This window comes from Erinaceus europaeus, chromosome 7 (assembly GCF_950295315.1).
Source record: "Erinaceus europaeus chromosome 7, mEriEur2.1, whole genome shotgun sequence".
NCBI lineage: Eukaryota > Metazoa > Chordata > Mammalia > Eulipotyphla > Erinaceidae > Erinaceus > Erinaceus europaeus.
In genome coordinates, this window is record NC_080168.1 from 43,284,434 (window position 1) to 43,302,575 (window position 18,142).

Genomic DNA, 18,142 nt, shown 5'->3' on the forward strand with positions numbered 1-18,142 from the left:
CGGGCAGTAGTGCAGCAGGTTAAGCGCAGGTGGCGCAAAGCACAAGGACCGGCTTAAGGATCCCAGTTCAAGTCCCTGGCTCCCCACCTGCAAGGGAGTCACTTCACAAGTGGTGAAGCAGGTCTGCAGGTGTCTTTCTTTCTCTCCCCGTCTCTGTCTTCTCCTCCTCTCTCCATTTCTCTCTGTCCTATCCAACAATGACAACATCAATAACAACCATAACTACTACCACAATAAAACAAGGGCAACAAAAGGAAAAAATAAATAAATAAATATTTTTAAAAACAAACTGGAAAGTTTACAAGGACGGATGATTGAGGAAGTGAGTGATAAAGCTGGATAAGAAACTTCTGGTGGCTATAAACTCTTATTTGACATTCTTCTCATTTTTCAACTTCTTTTAGGTAGAGAAGATATTTAAGTCTATGAAGATTCCTTATTTTTTGCTCGAACTTGACCAAACAGGTAAAATTCTGATTAGTATGTAAATTATCCATGCTGACTGTATGTTTGATTTAATCTATTCCACCTGGCTTTCGTTTTTCTTCCTGGAGGTTTCTATTATTCAATGAGCTCTTAACTGTTGATTCCCTTTTTACTGTTTCTACAGTTAAGTTTGGGCATCCCCCTGTGGCTGATTATATTTACTTTTAGTCAACTCCCAGCCTTGTCACTGCCCTCAATTTTCTGCTACTGAAGTCATTCTTTCTATTAACCTTGAGAAACAGGTACAGTGTTTGTTGGTCTTAGGGTACTTTTATTTTTATATATTTTCTACTTCCTGGAAAGTCACATCAGATAATATTTGAATTAAGTATAAATTGAATTGTATTCAGAAATTGTACCACACACATATAAAGACTAGTAAGGACAAAGATACTTGGAAGGAACCATTGGGAAATAGTTACAAGTACCTGGAAATTCCAGGGAAATAAAGATTGAGGAGCAAAATGGAAAGGACATATCTTTGGTTTATAAGTTAGAAAATGTGAAAGAATCACCAGTGAAAAAATATTAAAGAATTTGACCAACGGCTCATTGCCATGTTTCTAGTGGATGAGTGAACCCCCACTACTCCCAGATTGGGATCCTTCATGTTTGGTAGCTTGGGGAATAAAGTCCTGGGGTATTTAAAACCTCAGCCCAGTCTCTAAGGGGATGTAACAGCAGAGAGACTTAGCTAAGATAGAGAGAGAGGGTGACTAGGGCAGAAAACGCATTCGTAGGGTCTAGTGGGAGGGAGGTCACTGTAGAGTAGGCAGTTGTACAGTGCTCCCACAGAGCCCCTCACACAGAGAATCAGATGTAGCTGCCTGTTATTGAGTGCCTACAGTTTGATACGTTAAGTTTTTCATTCTATATGCTAGGTTTGTATACAAATTTACTCATCTTCACAAGAATTCTACAAGGAGAAAATTTTCCACATTTGACAGATGATTGCCAGAGAAATCAAATAACTTTCATGAAATTACATTAGTAGTGGATCTATCATTTGAACACAGGTCTGCTCAGTTCCAATGTCCATGTTATTTCCATAATGTGAATTTTCTACTTCTGCATTAAGGAAGTTTCTTGCTCCTAAATACTTTATAGCACATGGAAGGAAATCCCAATAATTACATTCTCATCTGAAAAAAATCTTAGCCTTGGAAAAAATAAGTTCTCTTAGGAGAGTTAAATCATTCGTAACTTGGTACAAATTAGGGGGGAAATACAATAAATAAATGAAACTAATTTAAGGATAAAGCAAAAGAATATTTCATTAAGGATGAGATAAGAGAAAAGGGACAGGGGAGCCAGGCGGTAGCGCAGCAGGTTAAACGCACGTGGCGCAATGCACAAGGACCAGCATAAGGATCCTGGTTCGAGCCCCTGGCTTCCTATCTGCAGGGAAGTCACTTCACAGGTGGTGAAGCAGGGCTGCAGGTGTCTATCTTTCTATCTCCCTCTCTGTTTTCCCCTCCTCTCTCCATTTCTCTCTGTCCTATCCAACAACAATGACGACATCAACAACAATAACTACAAAAACAATAAAAAACAAGAAAGTGAAAATAAAATAATAAAAAAGAAATTAAAAATTAAAAAAGAGAAAAGAGACAAGACTGAGGTAACAAGTACTTGGGGGGCATTACAAAGATGTGGGAAGAGGGGCTGGGTGGTGGTGCACCTGGTTGAGTGCGTATGTTACAGTGCTCAAGGATCCAGGCTAAAATCCCTGGTCTCCACTGTAGGGGGGGAAGCTTTATGAGTGGAAAAGCAGGGCTGCAGGTGTCTCTCTCCCTCTCTATCTCCCCCACCCCTCTTGATTTCTGGCTGCCTCTATCAAATAAATAAAGACCATAAAAAAATTTTTTTTTAATGTGGGAAGACAAAGATATTGAAAAGGCAGCCATAGGGCTGGGAGATAGCATAATGATTATGCAAATACCTTAAAAGCTTGAGGCTCTGAGATCTCAGGTTCAATCTCCAGCACCACCATAAGCCAGAACTGAGCAGTGTTCTGGTCTTTTTCTCTCATCTTTCCCCTGTATCTACTCTTTCTCATTAAAATAAAATAAGTGAAAATGTAAAAAAAAAAGAAATAAAGAAAAGAAAAGAAAAAGTAGCCAGAGGGGGATAGAAAAGCAGTTTGACCAAGTGTCAACAGCTTTGAAATATTCATTCTGCCAACACTAATCATAACTTTACTGTGGGCGTGGCCATATAAATATCTAGATAAATAGCTGGAATCACTGCTTCACCCCTTGCTAAGTCCTGCCTAAGAAAACCTAAAGTGGGGCGGTAGCGCAGCAGGTTAAGTGCAGGTGGCACAAAGCCGGCTTAAGGATTCCGGTTTGAGCCCCCAGCTCCCCACCTGTGCGGGGAGTCACTTCACAAGCAGTGAAGCAGGTCTGCAGGTGTCTATCTTTCTCTCCCCCTCTCTGTCTTCCTCTCCTCTCTCCATTTCTTTCTGTCCTATCCAACAACAATGACATCAATAACTACAACAACAACAACAACAACAAAAAAAAAACAAGGGCAACAAAAGGGAATAAATAAATATTTTTAAAAAGAAAAGAAAACATAAAGTATGTGAGTTGGAGTACGTCTGACTGGAACCAGCTTCTGTGTTGAAAGATGAGAGCCTCTTGCTAGAATTAGGAGTCGGTGATAGAACTCTGTTTCCTCACTTGCTGTGACATCACACATAAGAAGCCCTCTTCTTGTCAGGCTCCCTTACAGTCTGGCACACAGGCACCTTACAAAGATAGATCAGGATGTACAGATAGTCAGCAGTTCTCAAAATGTGGTCTGCAGTGGCTTGGAGATGCTCAGTCTCTATTTCCCCCATTACTAACACTCTTAGGAAGCACACTATACCTACCCAACACTAAAGGCCCATAACTCTAAAGAAGGAAGATTTTCTGATTGAAATGCAAAAGCGAACAAATAAACAGACAAAACCCAACTCTGCTCTAAGAGTAGAAAATACACCTGCCTGATTTTCTGTCTTTCCAGGGCTCCAGTGGTTTTCACATGGCACCTATTCTTTCCAGGGCCTGGATTACAGCAGCTTCTCAGAGAGCCTGAGGGGTCATTAGTGGGCAGGGATATGTGGTACAGAGTCAGATGGAGGCGCTCACTCATTCAGCATCTTGATGGCATGCTTCCTGTGTGTTTGACTGTGCCGAGCTCTGGGGATGTACTGCCAGCAATCTATATGTCAAGGTTATTATCTGAGAAAAATAGCAACATCAAGCCAGACCTTGGTATGGGGAAGAGGAGGTCAGCACCAGCACATATGACGTTAGTATCTGTGTGTGGGCCCTGGCAGTAGTCCTACGCACTTCCTTCTCGGGCCAGAGCCTGTGGTGCGCACTCTCCTACTTAACCTTCAGAATGCCCCCAATGAGGTAGGTCTTGACTCCACCTTCTTATAATGAGGAAGCAATGTGGAGAATCATAGTAACATAAAGGATCCCTGACTGGTTGGCGAGCCCATTGGCATTACAGCTTCCTAATCCTTGGGACCTTTCCTGACTCACCCTTCCTGCCTGACGGATGATGCTCATGGTACTGGTATGATAGAAGTGTTCCGGGATATGTGACAGTGGCTATTGCAGCCAGAAGTTGTGCAACCTGCCTCATGCTGGCTGCACCTTAGCCTCTCCTGGGGTGTGTTGATAGATGGAGTCTGCTATGTCCTGTCCTTGGCTATCTGCTTGGTGACTTTCATCTGAAGAACAGACAGCATCGATGTGATCACCTCAACTTGGTGTGACAGCGACGGCCATTTTCTAGCTATTAGAGTAGAGAACAGAAGTCTTGAGAGGGTGTGAATGGCAGCTTCTCAGAAATGTGTATCCAGTTGCCATCTGTTACTGGCTTAGGGTTCTGGTGTTTGTACCAGCCTTGTCCCCTGGCTGTCGACATGCACTCCATATGGCTGTAATGCCACCAGCTAGAGGGAGAGAAAATTAGCATCTGAGTTTCTTTTTTTCTTTTTTAAATATTTTGTTTTTTAAATTTATTTTCCCTTTTGTTGCCCTTGTTGTTTTTTATTGTTGTTGTAGTTATTATTGATGTCATCATTGTTGGATGCATCTGAGTTTCTTAAGTGTTTCACTTCTCTCTTATTTACTCCTTTTGTTGACTTAATGAGACTTATAGGATTTGTGTTTCCCAAGTGGGGGTGCATACATTGAACATTCCAGTAATTTACTCAGTGTTGCTGTGTCAAGCCCGGGCCTGTCTGGTTGCCCACTTGCCTCTTCGGGAGTTGTTTTCCTTAAGCAAATTAAAAACCCTTCCAAACAGAGGTCCTCTAGGCTAGATCAGACTTCACCACTTGAGTATTGACGCTCATTCATTTCAACAGATGTGTTATGTTTTGCCAAGCATGAGAAGGGGGTGGGGTGGGGAGAGGAGCATCACTCTGGCATATGTAGTGCCTAGGATCAAATTTGGGATCTTATACATGCAAGCCCTGAGCAACCTCCCCAGCTGCCAACAGATGTGCTTTGGGCATTTAGCCAGATGTCAAGCACTGTCAGGAGAAAAAAGATGATTGTAAAGTGTAGTCTCATTCTTTTTTTTTATATTAAAAATACTTTATCTAGAATTATGGAAATAACTGTAGGCTAATTGGAAAAGTTGTGTTGTCCATACAATTCCATTTGCTGTCCTCCAAGGGTTAAATTCCACTCTGTACCATGAACAGAGCTTGGCTGTTAATCATAGGTCATTCTTCAGCTTCAGACAAGGTGCTGGAGATTTGAGCAACCAGACAGTTACTGGCAATAGCCGTTTTACATAGAGGTTTTCTTTTCTTTTCTTTTCTTTCTTTTTCTTTTTCTTTTTTGCCTCCAGGGTTATTCCTGGGGCTTGGTGCCGGCACTACAAATCCACTGCTTCTGGAGGTCATTTTTCCCATTTTGTTGCCCTTGTTTTTATTATTGCTGTCATTGCTGCTGCTGTTGTTGGATAGGACAGAGAAAAATCGAGAGAGGAGGGGAAGACAGGGGGAGAGAAAGATAGACACCTCCAGAGCTGCTTTACTGCCAGTGAAGGGACCCCCCTGCAGGTGGGGAGCTGGGATCTCAAACAGGGATCCTTACTCCGGTCTAGGACAAATTAAAGTCAACTAAAAAAGAAGTAAGAGATCTCAAAGAGATTAAGAGATACTGAAAACAACAACAGAATCCTATGGGATGACTTCAAACTAAATAATATACACATTATTGGCTTACCAGAGGAAGAAAGAGAGGGAGGGGAAGAAAGCATTCTTCAGGCCATAATAGCTGAAAACTTCTCTAGTCTAGACAATATCACAGACATAAAGGTTCAAGAATCCCAGAGGGTCCCAAATGGAATTAACCCAGACTTAAAGACACTGAGACACATCATATTTAAAATGGAAAGGAATAAAGATAAAGAAAGGATCTTTAAGGCTGCAAGAGAAAAACAGAGTCACCTACAGAGGAACACCCATAAGATTAGCAGCAGACTTCTCCACACAAACACTACAGGCCAGAAGAGAATGGCAAGAAATCTATTGAGAGCGGCTTTCAACCAAGACTATGGTATCCTGCTAGACTGTCATTCAGACTAGAGGGAGGCATCAAAACCTTCTCAGACAAGCAACAGTTGAAGGAATCAACTATCACCAAGCCTGCCCTGAAAGAAATTCTGAAAGTTCTTCTATAAACAGTCAGACCACCATAAATATTCCATATGTCAGAACACTAAAAATCTACAAGAATGGATTTAAAATATCTTCAATGAATTTTTTAATTATTTAATTTTTTATTTATAAAAAGGAAACATTAACAAATCCATAGGATAAGAGGGGTACAAATCCACACAATCCCCACCACCAGCTCTCTGTATCCCATCCCCTCACCTGATGGCTTTCCTATTCTGGGAGTATGGATCCAAGGTCATTGTGGGATGCAGAAGGTAGAAGCTCTGGCTTCTGTAATTGATTCCCTGCTAAACATGGGTGTTGACTGGTTGATCCATACTTCCAGCCTGCCACTCTCTTTCCCTAGTAGGGTGGGGCTCTGGGGAAGAAGAGCTCCAGGTCACATTGTTGGGGTCGTCTGTCCAGGGAAGTCTGGTCAGCATCATGCTGGCATCTGAAACCTGGTGGCTAAAAAGAGAGTTAACATACAAAGCCAAACAAATTGTTGACCAATCATGGACCTAAAGGCTGGAATGGTGCAAATGAAGTGTATGGGGGGGGGTCCTTCATTTTGTAGATAGCTCGTAGGCATATTTTAGTTATATTCCAAAGGGCATGTGGCTATACTAGTTTTTTTTAATTCTTTTTCTTTTTTCCCTTGAGCCTGAAATCTGATATAGAGGTAAATCCAAGTTATTGTCTGGGGAGATGATGTCATGGCTGGAAAAGGACCAGAAAGCTGGATCAGGGAAGAGAGTAGCTCCCAAATATGGGAAAGGGGTATAAATATTGTTGAATCATCAATCTTTGATATAAATAAATGTCAGTGGCCTGAATTCACCTATTAAAACACACAGAGTAGGAAGATGGATCAGAAAACACAACCCAACAATATGCTATCTACAGGAAACTCACCTAACTCAAGAAGACAAACACAGACTCAAAGTGAAAGGATGGAAAGGTATCATACAGGCCAGTGGCCCACAAAAAAGGGCAGGAACACCTATTCTCATATCTGACATGACAGACTTTAAAATAAATAAAATTTTAAAAGATAAGGATGGACACTACTTACTGCTCAGAGGATTAGTCAGTCAAGAGGATTTAACAACTATTAACATCTATGCACCCAATGAGAACCCATCTAAATACACCAAACATCTACTGAAAGAGCTACAGCAATATATTAACAGCAACACAGTCAAAGTAGGGGACTTCAGCACCCCACTCTCTCAACTTGACAGATCATCCAGGCAGAAAATAAATAAAGACATGAGGGAGCTAAATGAGGAGATAGATAACTAGAAGTATTGGACATTTTCAGAGTCATTCATCCCAAGAAACTAGAATACACATTCTACTCAATTTCACATGGGTCATTCTCAAGGATAGACCATATATTGGACCACAAAGACAGCATCAGCAAATTCAAGAGCATTGAAATCATACCAAGCATCTTCTCAGACCACAGTGGAATTTAACACTTAACAATCAAGAAAAGATTAGTAACAGTCCCAAAATGTGGAAGCTCAACAGTACACTACTTAACAACTACTGAGTCAAAGTAGAAATAAAGGAAGGAATCAAAATGTTTTGAGAGTTCAATAAAAATGAAGACACAAGCTATTAAAATATCTGGCTAAGGCAGTACTGAGAGGGAAGTTCATAGCAATACAAACACACATTAGGAAACAAGAAAAGGGAGTTGGGCTGTAGTTCAGCGGGTTAAGCGCACGTGGCACAAATCACAAGGACAGGCATAAGGAAACAAGAAAATGCACAAATAAACAGCCAGACTGTACATCTTAAAGACCTAGAAGAAGAACAACAAAGGAACCCAAAAGCAACCAGAAGGACAGAAACCACTAAAGTTAGGGCAGAAATAAATAACATTGAAAATAAGAAAACTATACAAAATATCAATGAAAGTAAATGTTGGTTCTTCAAAAGAGTGAAAAAAATTAACAAGCCTTTAGCCAGACTCACAAAACAAAAAAGGGAGGAGACCCAAATAAATCGGATACTAAATGAAAGAGGAATTATCACAACAGACACCACAGAAATTAAACGTGTCATGTGAGGCTTCTATGAACAGTTATATGCCACCAAGCTAGAGAACGTGGAAGAAATGGACGATTTCCTAGATACCTACCAACTTCCAAAATTAAGTAAAGAGGAACTAGATGACATGAACAGGCCCATCACAGCTAATGAAATTGAAACAGTTATCAAAACCCTTCCCAAGAATAAAAGTCCTGAACCAGATGGTTTTACAAATGAATTCTATAAAACCTTCAAAGAAGAACTAACTATCCTCTACTTTTAAAAGTTTTCCAGAAGATTAAAGATACTGGAATACTCCCTTCCAGCTTCTCTGAAGCCAACATCACTTTGATACAAGACAGGGACACAACCAAAAAAGAAAACTACAGACCAATATCTCTGATGAACATAGATGCTAAAATATTGAACATTATTCTAGCCAACCGGATACAACAGTATATCAAAAAGATTGTTCATCATGACCAAGTGGGGTTTATCCCAGGCATGCAAGCTTGGTTTAATATACGTAAATCAATCAACGTGATCCACCACATCAACAAAAACAAGACCAAAAACCACATGGTCATATCAGTAGATACAGAGAAAGCCTTTGACAAAATACAACATCCCTTTATGATCAAAACACTACAAAAAATGGGAATAGATGGAAAATTCTTGAAGATAGTGGAGTCTATATATAGCAAACCTACAGCCAACATCATACTCAATGGTGAAAAACTGGAAGCATTTCCCCTCAGATCAGACAGGGATGCCCACTATCACCATTATTATTCTACATAGTGTTGGAAGTTCTTGCTATAGCAATTAGGCAGGAGCAAGGAATTAAAGGCATACAGATTGGAAAAGAGGAAGTCAAACTCTCCCTATTTGCAGATGACATGATAATATACATAGAAAGACCTAAGCAATCCAACAATTATATTTTGGATATCATCAGGCAATACAGTAAGGTGTCAGGCTACAAAATTAACATTCAAGAGTCAGTGGCCTTCCTCTATGCAAACACTAAGTTAGAAGAAACTGAAATCCAGAAATCAATTCCTTTTACTATAGCAACAAAAACAATAAAATATCTAGGAGTAAACCTAACCAAAGAAGTGAAAGACTTGTATACTGAAAATTACGAGTCACTGCTCAAGGAAACTGAAAAAGACACAAAGAAGTGGAAAGATATTCCATGTTCATGGGTTGGAAGAATTAACATCATCAAAATGATTATACTACCCAGAGCCATCTATAAATTCAATGCTGTCCCCATCAAGATCCCAAACACATTTTTTAGGAGAATAGAACAAATGCTACAAATGTTTATCTGGAACCAGAAAAGACCTAGAATTGCCAAAACTGTCGCTGTCGGCCTGCAACAACGACACGGACACCAGAGTCTTCTTCCTCAATTCCCTTTATTTCCTTCTTATGGCCACCTTAAGTACCTTTCACTGTTACATAGTCAGCCAATGGGCATTAAGCAAGCATACAGCATTCATAGATCATGCAGCCTTCTACCAATCATAAAACAGTTCACGTGTACAGCACGCAGTCTGTTCAGTTGGATCGTCCAACTTCCTCAAAGTTGTTTACCACTTTACTGGTTTAGCCACCACATGGCCGGCGACATCTTAGGGGCGTGATGTGCAGTGTCATTATGGCTCCCAACAGCAACAATCTTGAGAAGCAAGAAAAGAACTGGAGGTATCACACTCCCAGATCTCAAATTGTATTTTAGGGCATTGTCATCAAAACTGCTGGGTACTGGAACATGACTAGACACACTGGCCAGTGGTATAGAACTGAGAGCCCAGAAGTAAGCCCCCATACCTATGGACATCTAATCTTTGACAAAGGTGCCCAGACTACTAAATGGGGAAAGCAGGGTCTCTTCAACAAATAGTGTTGGAAAAATGGGTTGAAACATGCAGAAGAATGAAACTAAACCACTATATTTCACCAAATACAAAAGTCAATTCCAAGTGGATCAAGAACTTGGATGTTAGACCAGAAACTATCAGGTACTTAGAGGAAAATATTGGCAGAACTCTTTTCCACATAAATTTTAAAGACATCTTCAATGAAACAAATCCAATTACAAAGAAGACTAAGGCAAGCATAAACCTATGGGACTACATCAAACTAAAAAGCTTCTGCACGGTCGAGGAGGTGGCACAATGGCTAAGGCACTAGACTCGCAAGCATGAGTTCCTGAGTTCAATCCCTGGCAGCACATGTACCAGAATGATGTCTGGTTCTTTCTCTCTCTCTCTCCTGTCTTTCTCATAAATAAATAAAATCTAAAAAAAAAAAAAATCTCACAGAATTCTTAAAAACAAAACAAAACAAACAAACAAACAAAAAACCAGAACTGATCAGTGCTCTGGTTAAAAAAGAAAAAAAAAAAAAAAAAAACTAATAATGGTCTGGGAGGTGGCACAGTGATAAAGCTTTGGACTCTCAAGCATGAGGTCCTGACTTCAATCCCCGGCAGCACACGTGCTAGAGTAATATCTGGTTATTTATCTCTCCGCCTATCTTTCTCAATAATAAATAAAATCTTTAAAAACAAAAAAACAGCTTCTGCACAGCAAAAGAAACCACTACCCAAACCAAGAAACCCCTCACAGAATGGGAGAGAATCTTTACATGCCATACATCAGACAAGAGGCTAATAACCAAAATATATAAAGAGCTTGCCAAACTTAACAACAAGAGAACAAACCCATCCAAAAATGAGGAGAGGACATGGACAGAATATTCACTACAGAAGAGATCCAAAAGGCTGAGAAACACATGAAAAAATGCTCCAAGTCTCTGACTGTCAGAGAAGTGCAAATAGACAACAATGAGATACTACTTCACTCCTGTGAGAATGTCATACATCAAAAAATGTGGTCCAGGAGGTGGCGCAGTGGAAAAGCATTGGATTCTCAACCATGAGGTCCCGAGTTCGATCCCGGCAGCACGTGTACCAGAGTGATGGCTGGTTCTTTCTCTCCTCCTATCTTTCTCATGAATAAATAAATAATTTCTTTTTTTAAAAAAAAAGAGGAGGTGGAGCTACGAGCAGCAGATTGCTTTCTCTCCTCTCCTCTCCTCTACCAGATCAACTAGGAATACCAAAGGAGACCACCCGGGACCGAAACAAGACAGGACTAGAATGACCACAGGAACCAGTAAATCACCAGTAAGTACAAACACATGTGGCTGGTGACAGAGAGGAGAGAGGAGCCTAAGGAGAGATTAAGTGACTCCTAACAGTTCAGCAGTTTATCAGTGGAGACAACACCTGCAGTCTGCTCCACCATCAAGGGGACAGCTTAAGGGAGGAGAGGACTCCCCAGAGACTCACCAAGTGCAACTCTGAGTCTCCATTGCTACTACCCTCAGAATCTGGAGCAGTGGCAGGGAGGGACACCAGGGGACAGAGATCTAACCAGGAAACTCAGGAGAAGACCTATACCTCGGTGGCATAGCTGAGGGGCTGTGAAAGTCTCTTTGCATAACCACTGGATTATCTCTGCCACACCCTGCTTTATCTCTTGGTCAGGAGTCAGTGATTAAGCTAAGAAGCCTATTGATAGTTTAAAAGCCCTCAGGCTCCCAGAGCCTACAGGGAAGGGAAAAAAAAAAAAGAGGGTTTTACACCACTGAGCTCCAACTCATGGATTGAAACAACTGTTAACCTGCACCACTGTAAACCCTTTAATTAACTTACTTAGACACAAGTCAATCCAGGCAATAGTGATCAATAATTTGAAAAGTACTGATAAAGGGAACTCATAACATAATATATAAAATGGTTAAAACAACAAGAAAAAATATTGGAGACTCGAACCAGGACAAGAGTCCAGCTAAAAGTCCTCCAGAGGGTGAAGCACAAAACAACGAGTTCAACATCCAAACATTAGCTAAGGAAATAATCACAGGAGTGAGTAAAGAATTTGAAAAACTTGTAATCAGAAATGCAGGAACAACAAATGAGAATATGAAAGAAAATACTAATTATCTCATGGTTATTAGAGAGCTGAAAGCTGAAATCACTGAGCTAAGAAGGCAACTAGCTGAACAAGCTAAAACAGTATCAGAGCAGGGCAACAAAATAGATGAACTCCAGAAAGCAGTAGAGGGCAGAGAGAATAGAATCTATGAGGCTGAAGACAGAATTAGCAAGATTGAGGATGAATTAGAGACAACTAAAAAAGAAGTAAGAGATCTCAAAAAGAGATTAAGAGATGCTGAAAACAACAACAGAGTCCTATGGGATGAATTCAAAAGAAACAATATACGCATTATTGGCATACCAGAGGAAGAAAGAGAAGGAGAGGAAGAAAGTATTTTCCAGGCCATAAAAGCTGAAAATTTCTCTAGTCTAGACAACATCAAAGACATAAAAATTCAAGAAGCCCAGAGGGTCCCAAACAGAATTAACCCAGACCTAAAGACACAAAGACATATCATACTTAGAATGGAAAGGAATAAGGATAAAGAAAGGATCCTGAAGGCTGCAAGAGAAAAACAAAGAGTCACCTACAAAGGAAAACCCATAAGATTAGCAGCAGACTTATCCATACAAACACTACAGGCCAGAAGAGAATGGCAAGATATCTATCCAGTGCTCAATGAGAAAGGCTTTCAGCCAAGAATACTATATCCTGCTAGACTGTCATTCAGACTAGATGGAGGCATCAAAACCTTCTCAGACAAGCAACAGTTGAAGGAATGAACCATCACCAAGCCTGCCCTGAAAGAAGTTCTGAAAGGTCTCCTATAAACAACCAGACCACCACAAATAGGACATATATCAAAACTCTAAAACTCTACAAGAATGGCGTTAAAATATCTTCAATCTTTGATATCAATAAATGTCAATGGCCTGAATTCACCTATTAAAAGACACAGAGTAGGAAGATGGAACAGAAAACACAACCCAACAATATGTTGTCTACAGGAAACCCACCTAACTCAACAGCACAAACACAGATTCAAAGTGAAAGGATGGAAAGGTATCATACAGGCCAGTGGCCCACAAAAAAGGGCAGGAACACCTATTCTCATATCTGACATGACAGACTTTAAAATAAATAAAATTTTAAAAGATAAGGATGGACACTACTTACTGCTCAGAGGATTAGTCAGTCAAGAGGATTTAACAACTATTAACATCTATGCACCCAATGAGAACCCATCTAAATACACCAAACATCTACTGAAAGAGCTACAGCAATATATTAACAGCAACACAGTCAAAGTAGGGGACTTCAGCACCCCACTCTCTCAACTTGACAGATCATCCAGGCAGAAAATAAATAAAGACATGAGGGAGCTAAATGAGGAGATAGATAACTAGAAGTATTGGACATTTTCAGAGTCATTCATCCCAAGAAACTAGAGTACACATTCTACTCAATTTCACATGGGTCATTCTCAAAGATAGACCATATATTGGGCCACAAAGACAGCATCAGCAAATTCAAGAGCATTAAAATCATCCCAGGCATCTTCTCAGACCACAGTGGAATTAAACTAACACTTAACAATCAAGAAAAGATTAGTAACAGTGCCAAAATGTGGAAGCTCAACAGTACACTTCTTAACAACTTGTGGGTCAAAGAGGAAATCAAGGAAGAAATCAAAATGTTTCGAGAGTTCAATGAAAATGAAGACACAAGCTATCAAAATATTTGGGACACAGCTAAAGCAGTCCTAAGAGGGAAGTTCATAGCTATTCAAGTACACATTAGGAAACAAGAAAAAGCACAAATAAACAGCCAGACTGTACATCTTAAAGACCTAGATGAAGAACAACAAAGGAATCCTAAAGCAACCAGAAGGACAGAAACCACTAAATTTAGGGCAGAAATAAATAACATTGAGAATAAGAAAATCATACAAAAGATCAATGAAAGTAAATGTTGGTTCTTTGAAAGAGTAAACAAAATTGACAAACCTTTAGCCAAACTCACAAAACAAAAAAGGAAAAAGACCCAAATAAATCCGATAGTAAATGAAAGAGGAGATATCACAACAGACACCACAGAAATTCAACATATCATGTGAGGTTTCTATGAACAACTATATGCCACCAAACTAGAGAACCTGGAAGAAATGGATGATCTCCTAGATACCTACCAACTTCCAAAACTAAGTAAAGAGGAAGTGGATAACATGAACAGGCCCATCACAGCTAATGAAACTGAAACAGTTATCAAAAATCTTCCCAAAAATAAAAGTCCTGGACCAGATGGTTTTACAAATGAATTCTACAAAACCTTCAAAGAAGAACTAATACCTCTACTTTTAAAAGTCTTCCAGAAGATTGAAGACACTCGAATAATCCCTGCCAGCTTCTATGAAGCCAAGATCACCCTGATACCAAAAGCAGACAGGGACACAACCAAAAAAGAAAACTACAGACCAGTATCTCTGATGAACATAGATGCGAAAATATTGAACAAAATTCTAGCCCACCGGATACAGCAGTATATCAAAAAGACTGTTCATCATGACCAAGTGGGGTTTATCCCAGTCATACAAGGTTGGTTTAATATACGTAGATCAATCAATGTAATCCACCACATCAACAAAAGCAAGACCAAAAACCACATGGTCCTATCAATAGATGCAGAGAAAGCCTTTGACAAAATACAACATCCCTTTATGATCAAAACACTACAAAAAATGGGAATAGATGGAAAATTCCTGAAGATAGTGGAGTCTATATATAGCAAACCTACAGCCAACATCATACTCAATGGTGAAAAACTGGAAGCATTTCCCCTCAGATCAGGTACTAGACAGGGCTGCCCACTATCACCATTACTATTCAACATAGTGTTGGAAGTTCTTGCCATAGCAATCAGGCAGGAGCAAGGAATTAAAGGGATACAGATTATTGGAAGAGAAGAAGTCAAACTCTCCTTATTTGCAGATGACATGATAGTATACATGGAAAAACCTAAGGATTCCAGCAAGAAGCTTTTGGAAATCATCAGGCAATACAGTAAGGTGTCAGGCTATAAAATTAACATTCAAAAGTCAGTGGCCTTCCTCTATGCAAACACTAAGTTAGAAGAAATTGAAATCCAGAAATCAATTCCTTTTACTATAGCAACAAAAACAATAAAATATCTAGGAGTAAATCTAACCAAGGAAGTGAAAGACTTGTATACTGAAAATTATGAGTCACTACTCAAAGAAATTGAAAAAGACACAAAGAAGTGGAAAGATATTCCATGTTCATGGGTTGGAAGAATTAACATCATCAAAATGAATATATTACCCAGAGCCATCTACAAATTTAATGCTATCTCCATCAAGATCCCAAGCACATTTTTTAGGAGAATAGAACAAATGCTACAAATGTTTATCTGGAACCAGAAAAGACCTAGAATTGCCAAAACAATCTTGAGAAAAAAGAACAGAACTGGAGGCATCACACTCCCAGATTTCAAACTGTATTATAGGGCCATTGTCATCAAAACTAGTACTGGAACATGAACAGACACACTTACCAGTGGAATAGAATTGAGAGCCTAGAAATGAGGCCTCACACCTATGGACATCTAATATTTGACAAAGGGGCTCAGACTAATACATGGGGAAAGCAGAGTCTCTTCAACAAATGGTGTTGGAAACAATGGGTTGAAACATGCAGAAGAATGAAACTGTATCACTGTATTTCACCAAATACAAAAGTAAATTCCAAGTGGATCAAGGACTTGGATGTTAGACCACAAACTATCAAATACTTAGAGGAAAATATTGGCAGAACTCTTTTCCGCATAAATTTTAAAGACATTTTCAAGAAATGAATCCGATTACAAAGAAGACTAAGCAAGTATAAACCTATGGGACTACATTAAATTAAATCTTCTTCCCAGAAAAAGAAACCACTACCCAAACCAAGAGACCCCTCACTGAATGGGAGAAGATCTTTACATGTCATACATCATACATCAGATAAGAGTTTAATAACCAACATATATAAAGAGCTTGCCAGACTCAACAACAAGACAACAAATAACCCCATCCAAAAGTGGGGGGAGGAATTGGACAGAATATTCACCACAGAAGAGATCCAAAAGGCTGAGAAACACATGAAAAAATGCTCCAAGTCTCTGATTGTCAGAGAAATGCAAATAAAGACAACAATGAGATATCACTTCACTCCTGTGAGAATGTCATACATCAGAAAAGGTAACAGCAGCAAATGCTGGAAAGGGTGTGGGGTCAAAGGGACCCTCCTGCACTGCTTCTGGGAATGTCAATTGGTCCAACCTCTGTGGAGAACAGTCTTGAGAACTCTCAGAAGGCTAGAAATGGACCTACCCTATGATCCTGCAATTCCTCTCCTGGGGATATATCCTAAGGAACCCAACACATCCATCCAAAAAGATCTGTGTATACATATGTTCTTGGCAGCACAATTTGTAATAGCCAAAACCTGGAAGCAACCCAGGTGTCCAACAACAGATGAGTGGCTGAGCAAGTCGTGGTATATATATACACAATGGAATCCTACTCAGCTGTAAAAAATGGTGACTTCACCGTTTTCAGCTGATCTTGGATGGACCTTGAAAAATTCATGTTGAGTGAAATAAGTCAGAAACAGAAGGATGAATATGGGATGATCTCACTCTCGGGCCGACGTTGAAAAACAAGATCAGAAGAGAAAACACAAGTAGAACCTGAAATGGAATTGGCGTATTGCACCAAAGTAAAAGACTCTGGGGTGGGTGGGTGGGTGGGGAGAATACAGGTCCATGAAGGATGATGAATGACCTAGTGGGGGTTGTATTGTTAAATGGGAATCTGGGGAATGTTATGCATGTACGAACTATTGTATTTACTGTTGAATGTAAAACATTAATTCCCCAATAAAGAAATTTAAAAAAAATAAGGCTAAAAATGGACCTACCCTATGATCCTGCAATTCCTCTCCTGGGGATATATCCTAAGGAACCCAACACATCCATCCAAAAACATCTGTGTACACATAGGTTCTTAGCAGCACAGTTTGTAACAGCCAAAACCTGGAAGCAACACAGGTGTCCAACAACAGATGAGTGGCTGAGCAAGTTGTGGTCTATATACACAATGGAATACTACTCAGCTGTAAAAAATGGTGACTTCACCGTTTTCAGCTGATCTTGGATGGACCTTTAAAAAAATCATGTTGAGTGAAATAAGTCAGAAACAGAAGGGTGAATATGGGATGAACTCACTGTCAGTCAGAAGTTGAAAAGAAGATCAGAAGAGAAAACACAAGTAGAACCTGAAATGGAATTGGTGTATTGCACCAAAGTAAAAGACTCTGGCATGGGTGGGTGGGAGAATACAGGTCCAAAAAAGATGACAGAGACCTAGTGGGGGTTGTATTATTCTATGGAAAACTGGGAAATGTTATGCATATACCAACTATTGTATTTACTGTCGAATGTAAAACATTCATTCCCTGCAGGCCAAGCCCTTGCCATCAGGCCGAGCCCCTCTCCTGGCAGGCCACATGCCCTTTGCCTACCAGGACCTGCAGGCCAAGCCCTCTCTGTTAGGCCCCACCCCTTCTCTCAGGCCCCGCCCCTCGGCCCAGCAGCCCCCACCCCCTGGGTCCACCAGGCCTACCCTCTGCCTCATGCTGGCCCTTGCTGCTCTTACTTATCGCTCCCTGTCTTATTCCAGTTCTTTTAAAAAAAACGCCTCCACAATATCATTCAGGTTTCTGCCCAAAAGGATTCTGTTCACCCCTACACTGCTATTCCCCTGACAGAAATGGAGTCTTTTACAGACATTGACCCATTTAAATATGGCCATTAGTTAAAAAGATAGGGTATTATTAATTCTACCAGTTAAAACCCTCGCAACAGTTGCTAAGGAAGTTCCTACCTTCCCAGCCCCTTTTGCCTTTCTCTGCCCCTTTCCTAG

General features: G+C 40.1%; 1 protein-coding gene across 3 annotated transcripts in view; it reads left to right on the forward strand.

Moving 5' to 3' along the window:
* The window catches only part of TXNRD1 (thioredoxin reductase 1), a 150,512-nt gene that overhangs the window by 17,982 nt on the left and 114,388 nt on the right, over positions 1–18,142 (forward strand). For all 3 annotated transcript variants that reach the window (XM_060194323.1, XM_060194321.1, XM_060194322.1), the window contains exon 2: positions 405–465. In XM_060194323.1, the coding sequence (XP_060050306.1) occupies positions 426–465 (40 nt within the window). In that variant the 5' untranslated portion in view covers positions 405–425. The remainder of the gene's footprint in view (positions 1–404; positions 466–18,142) is intronic.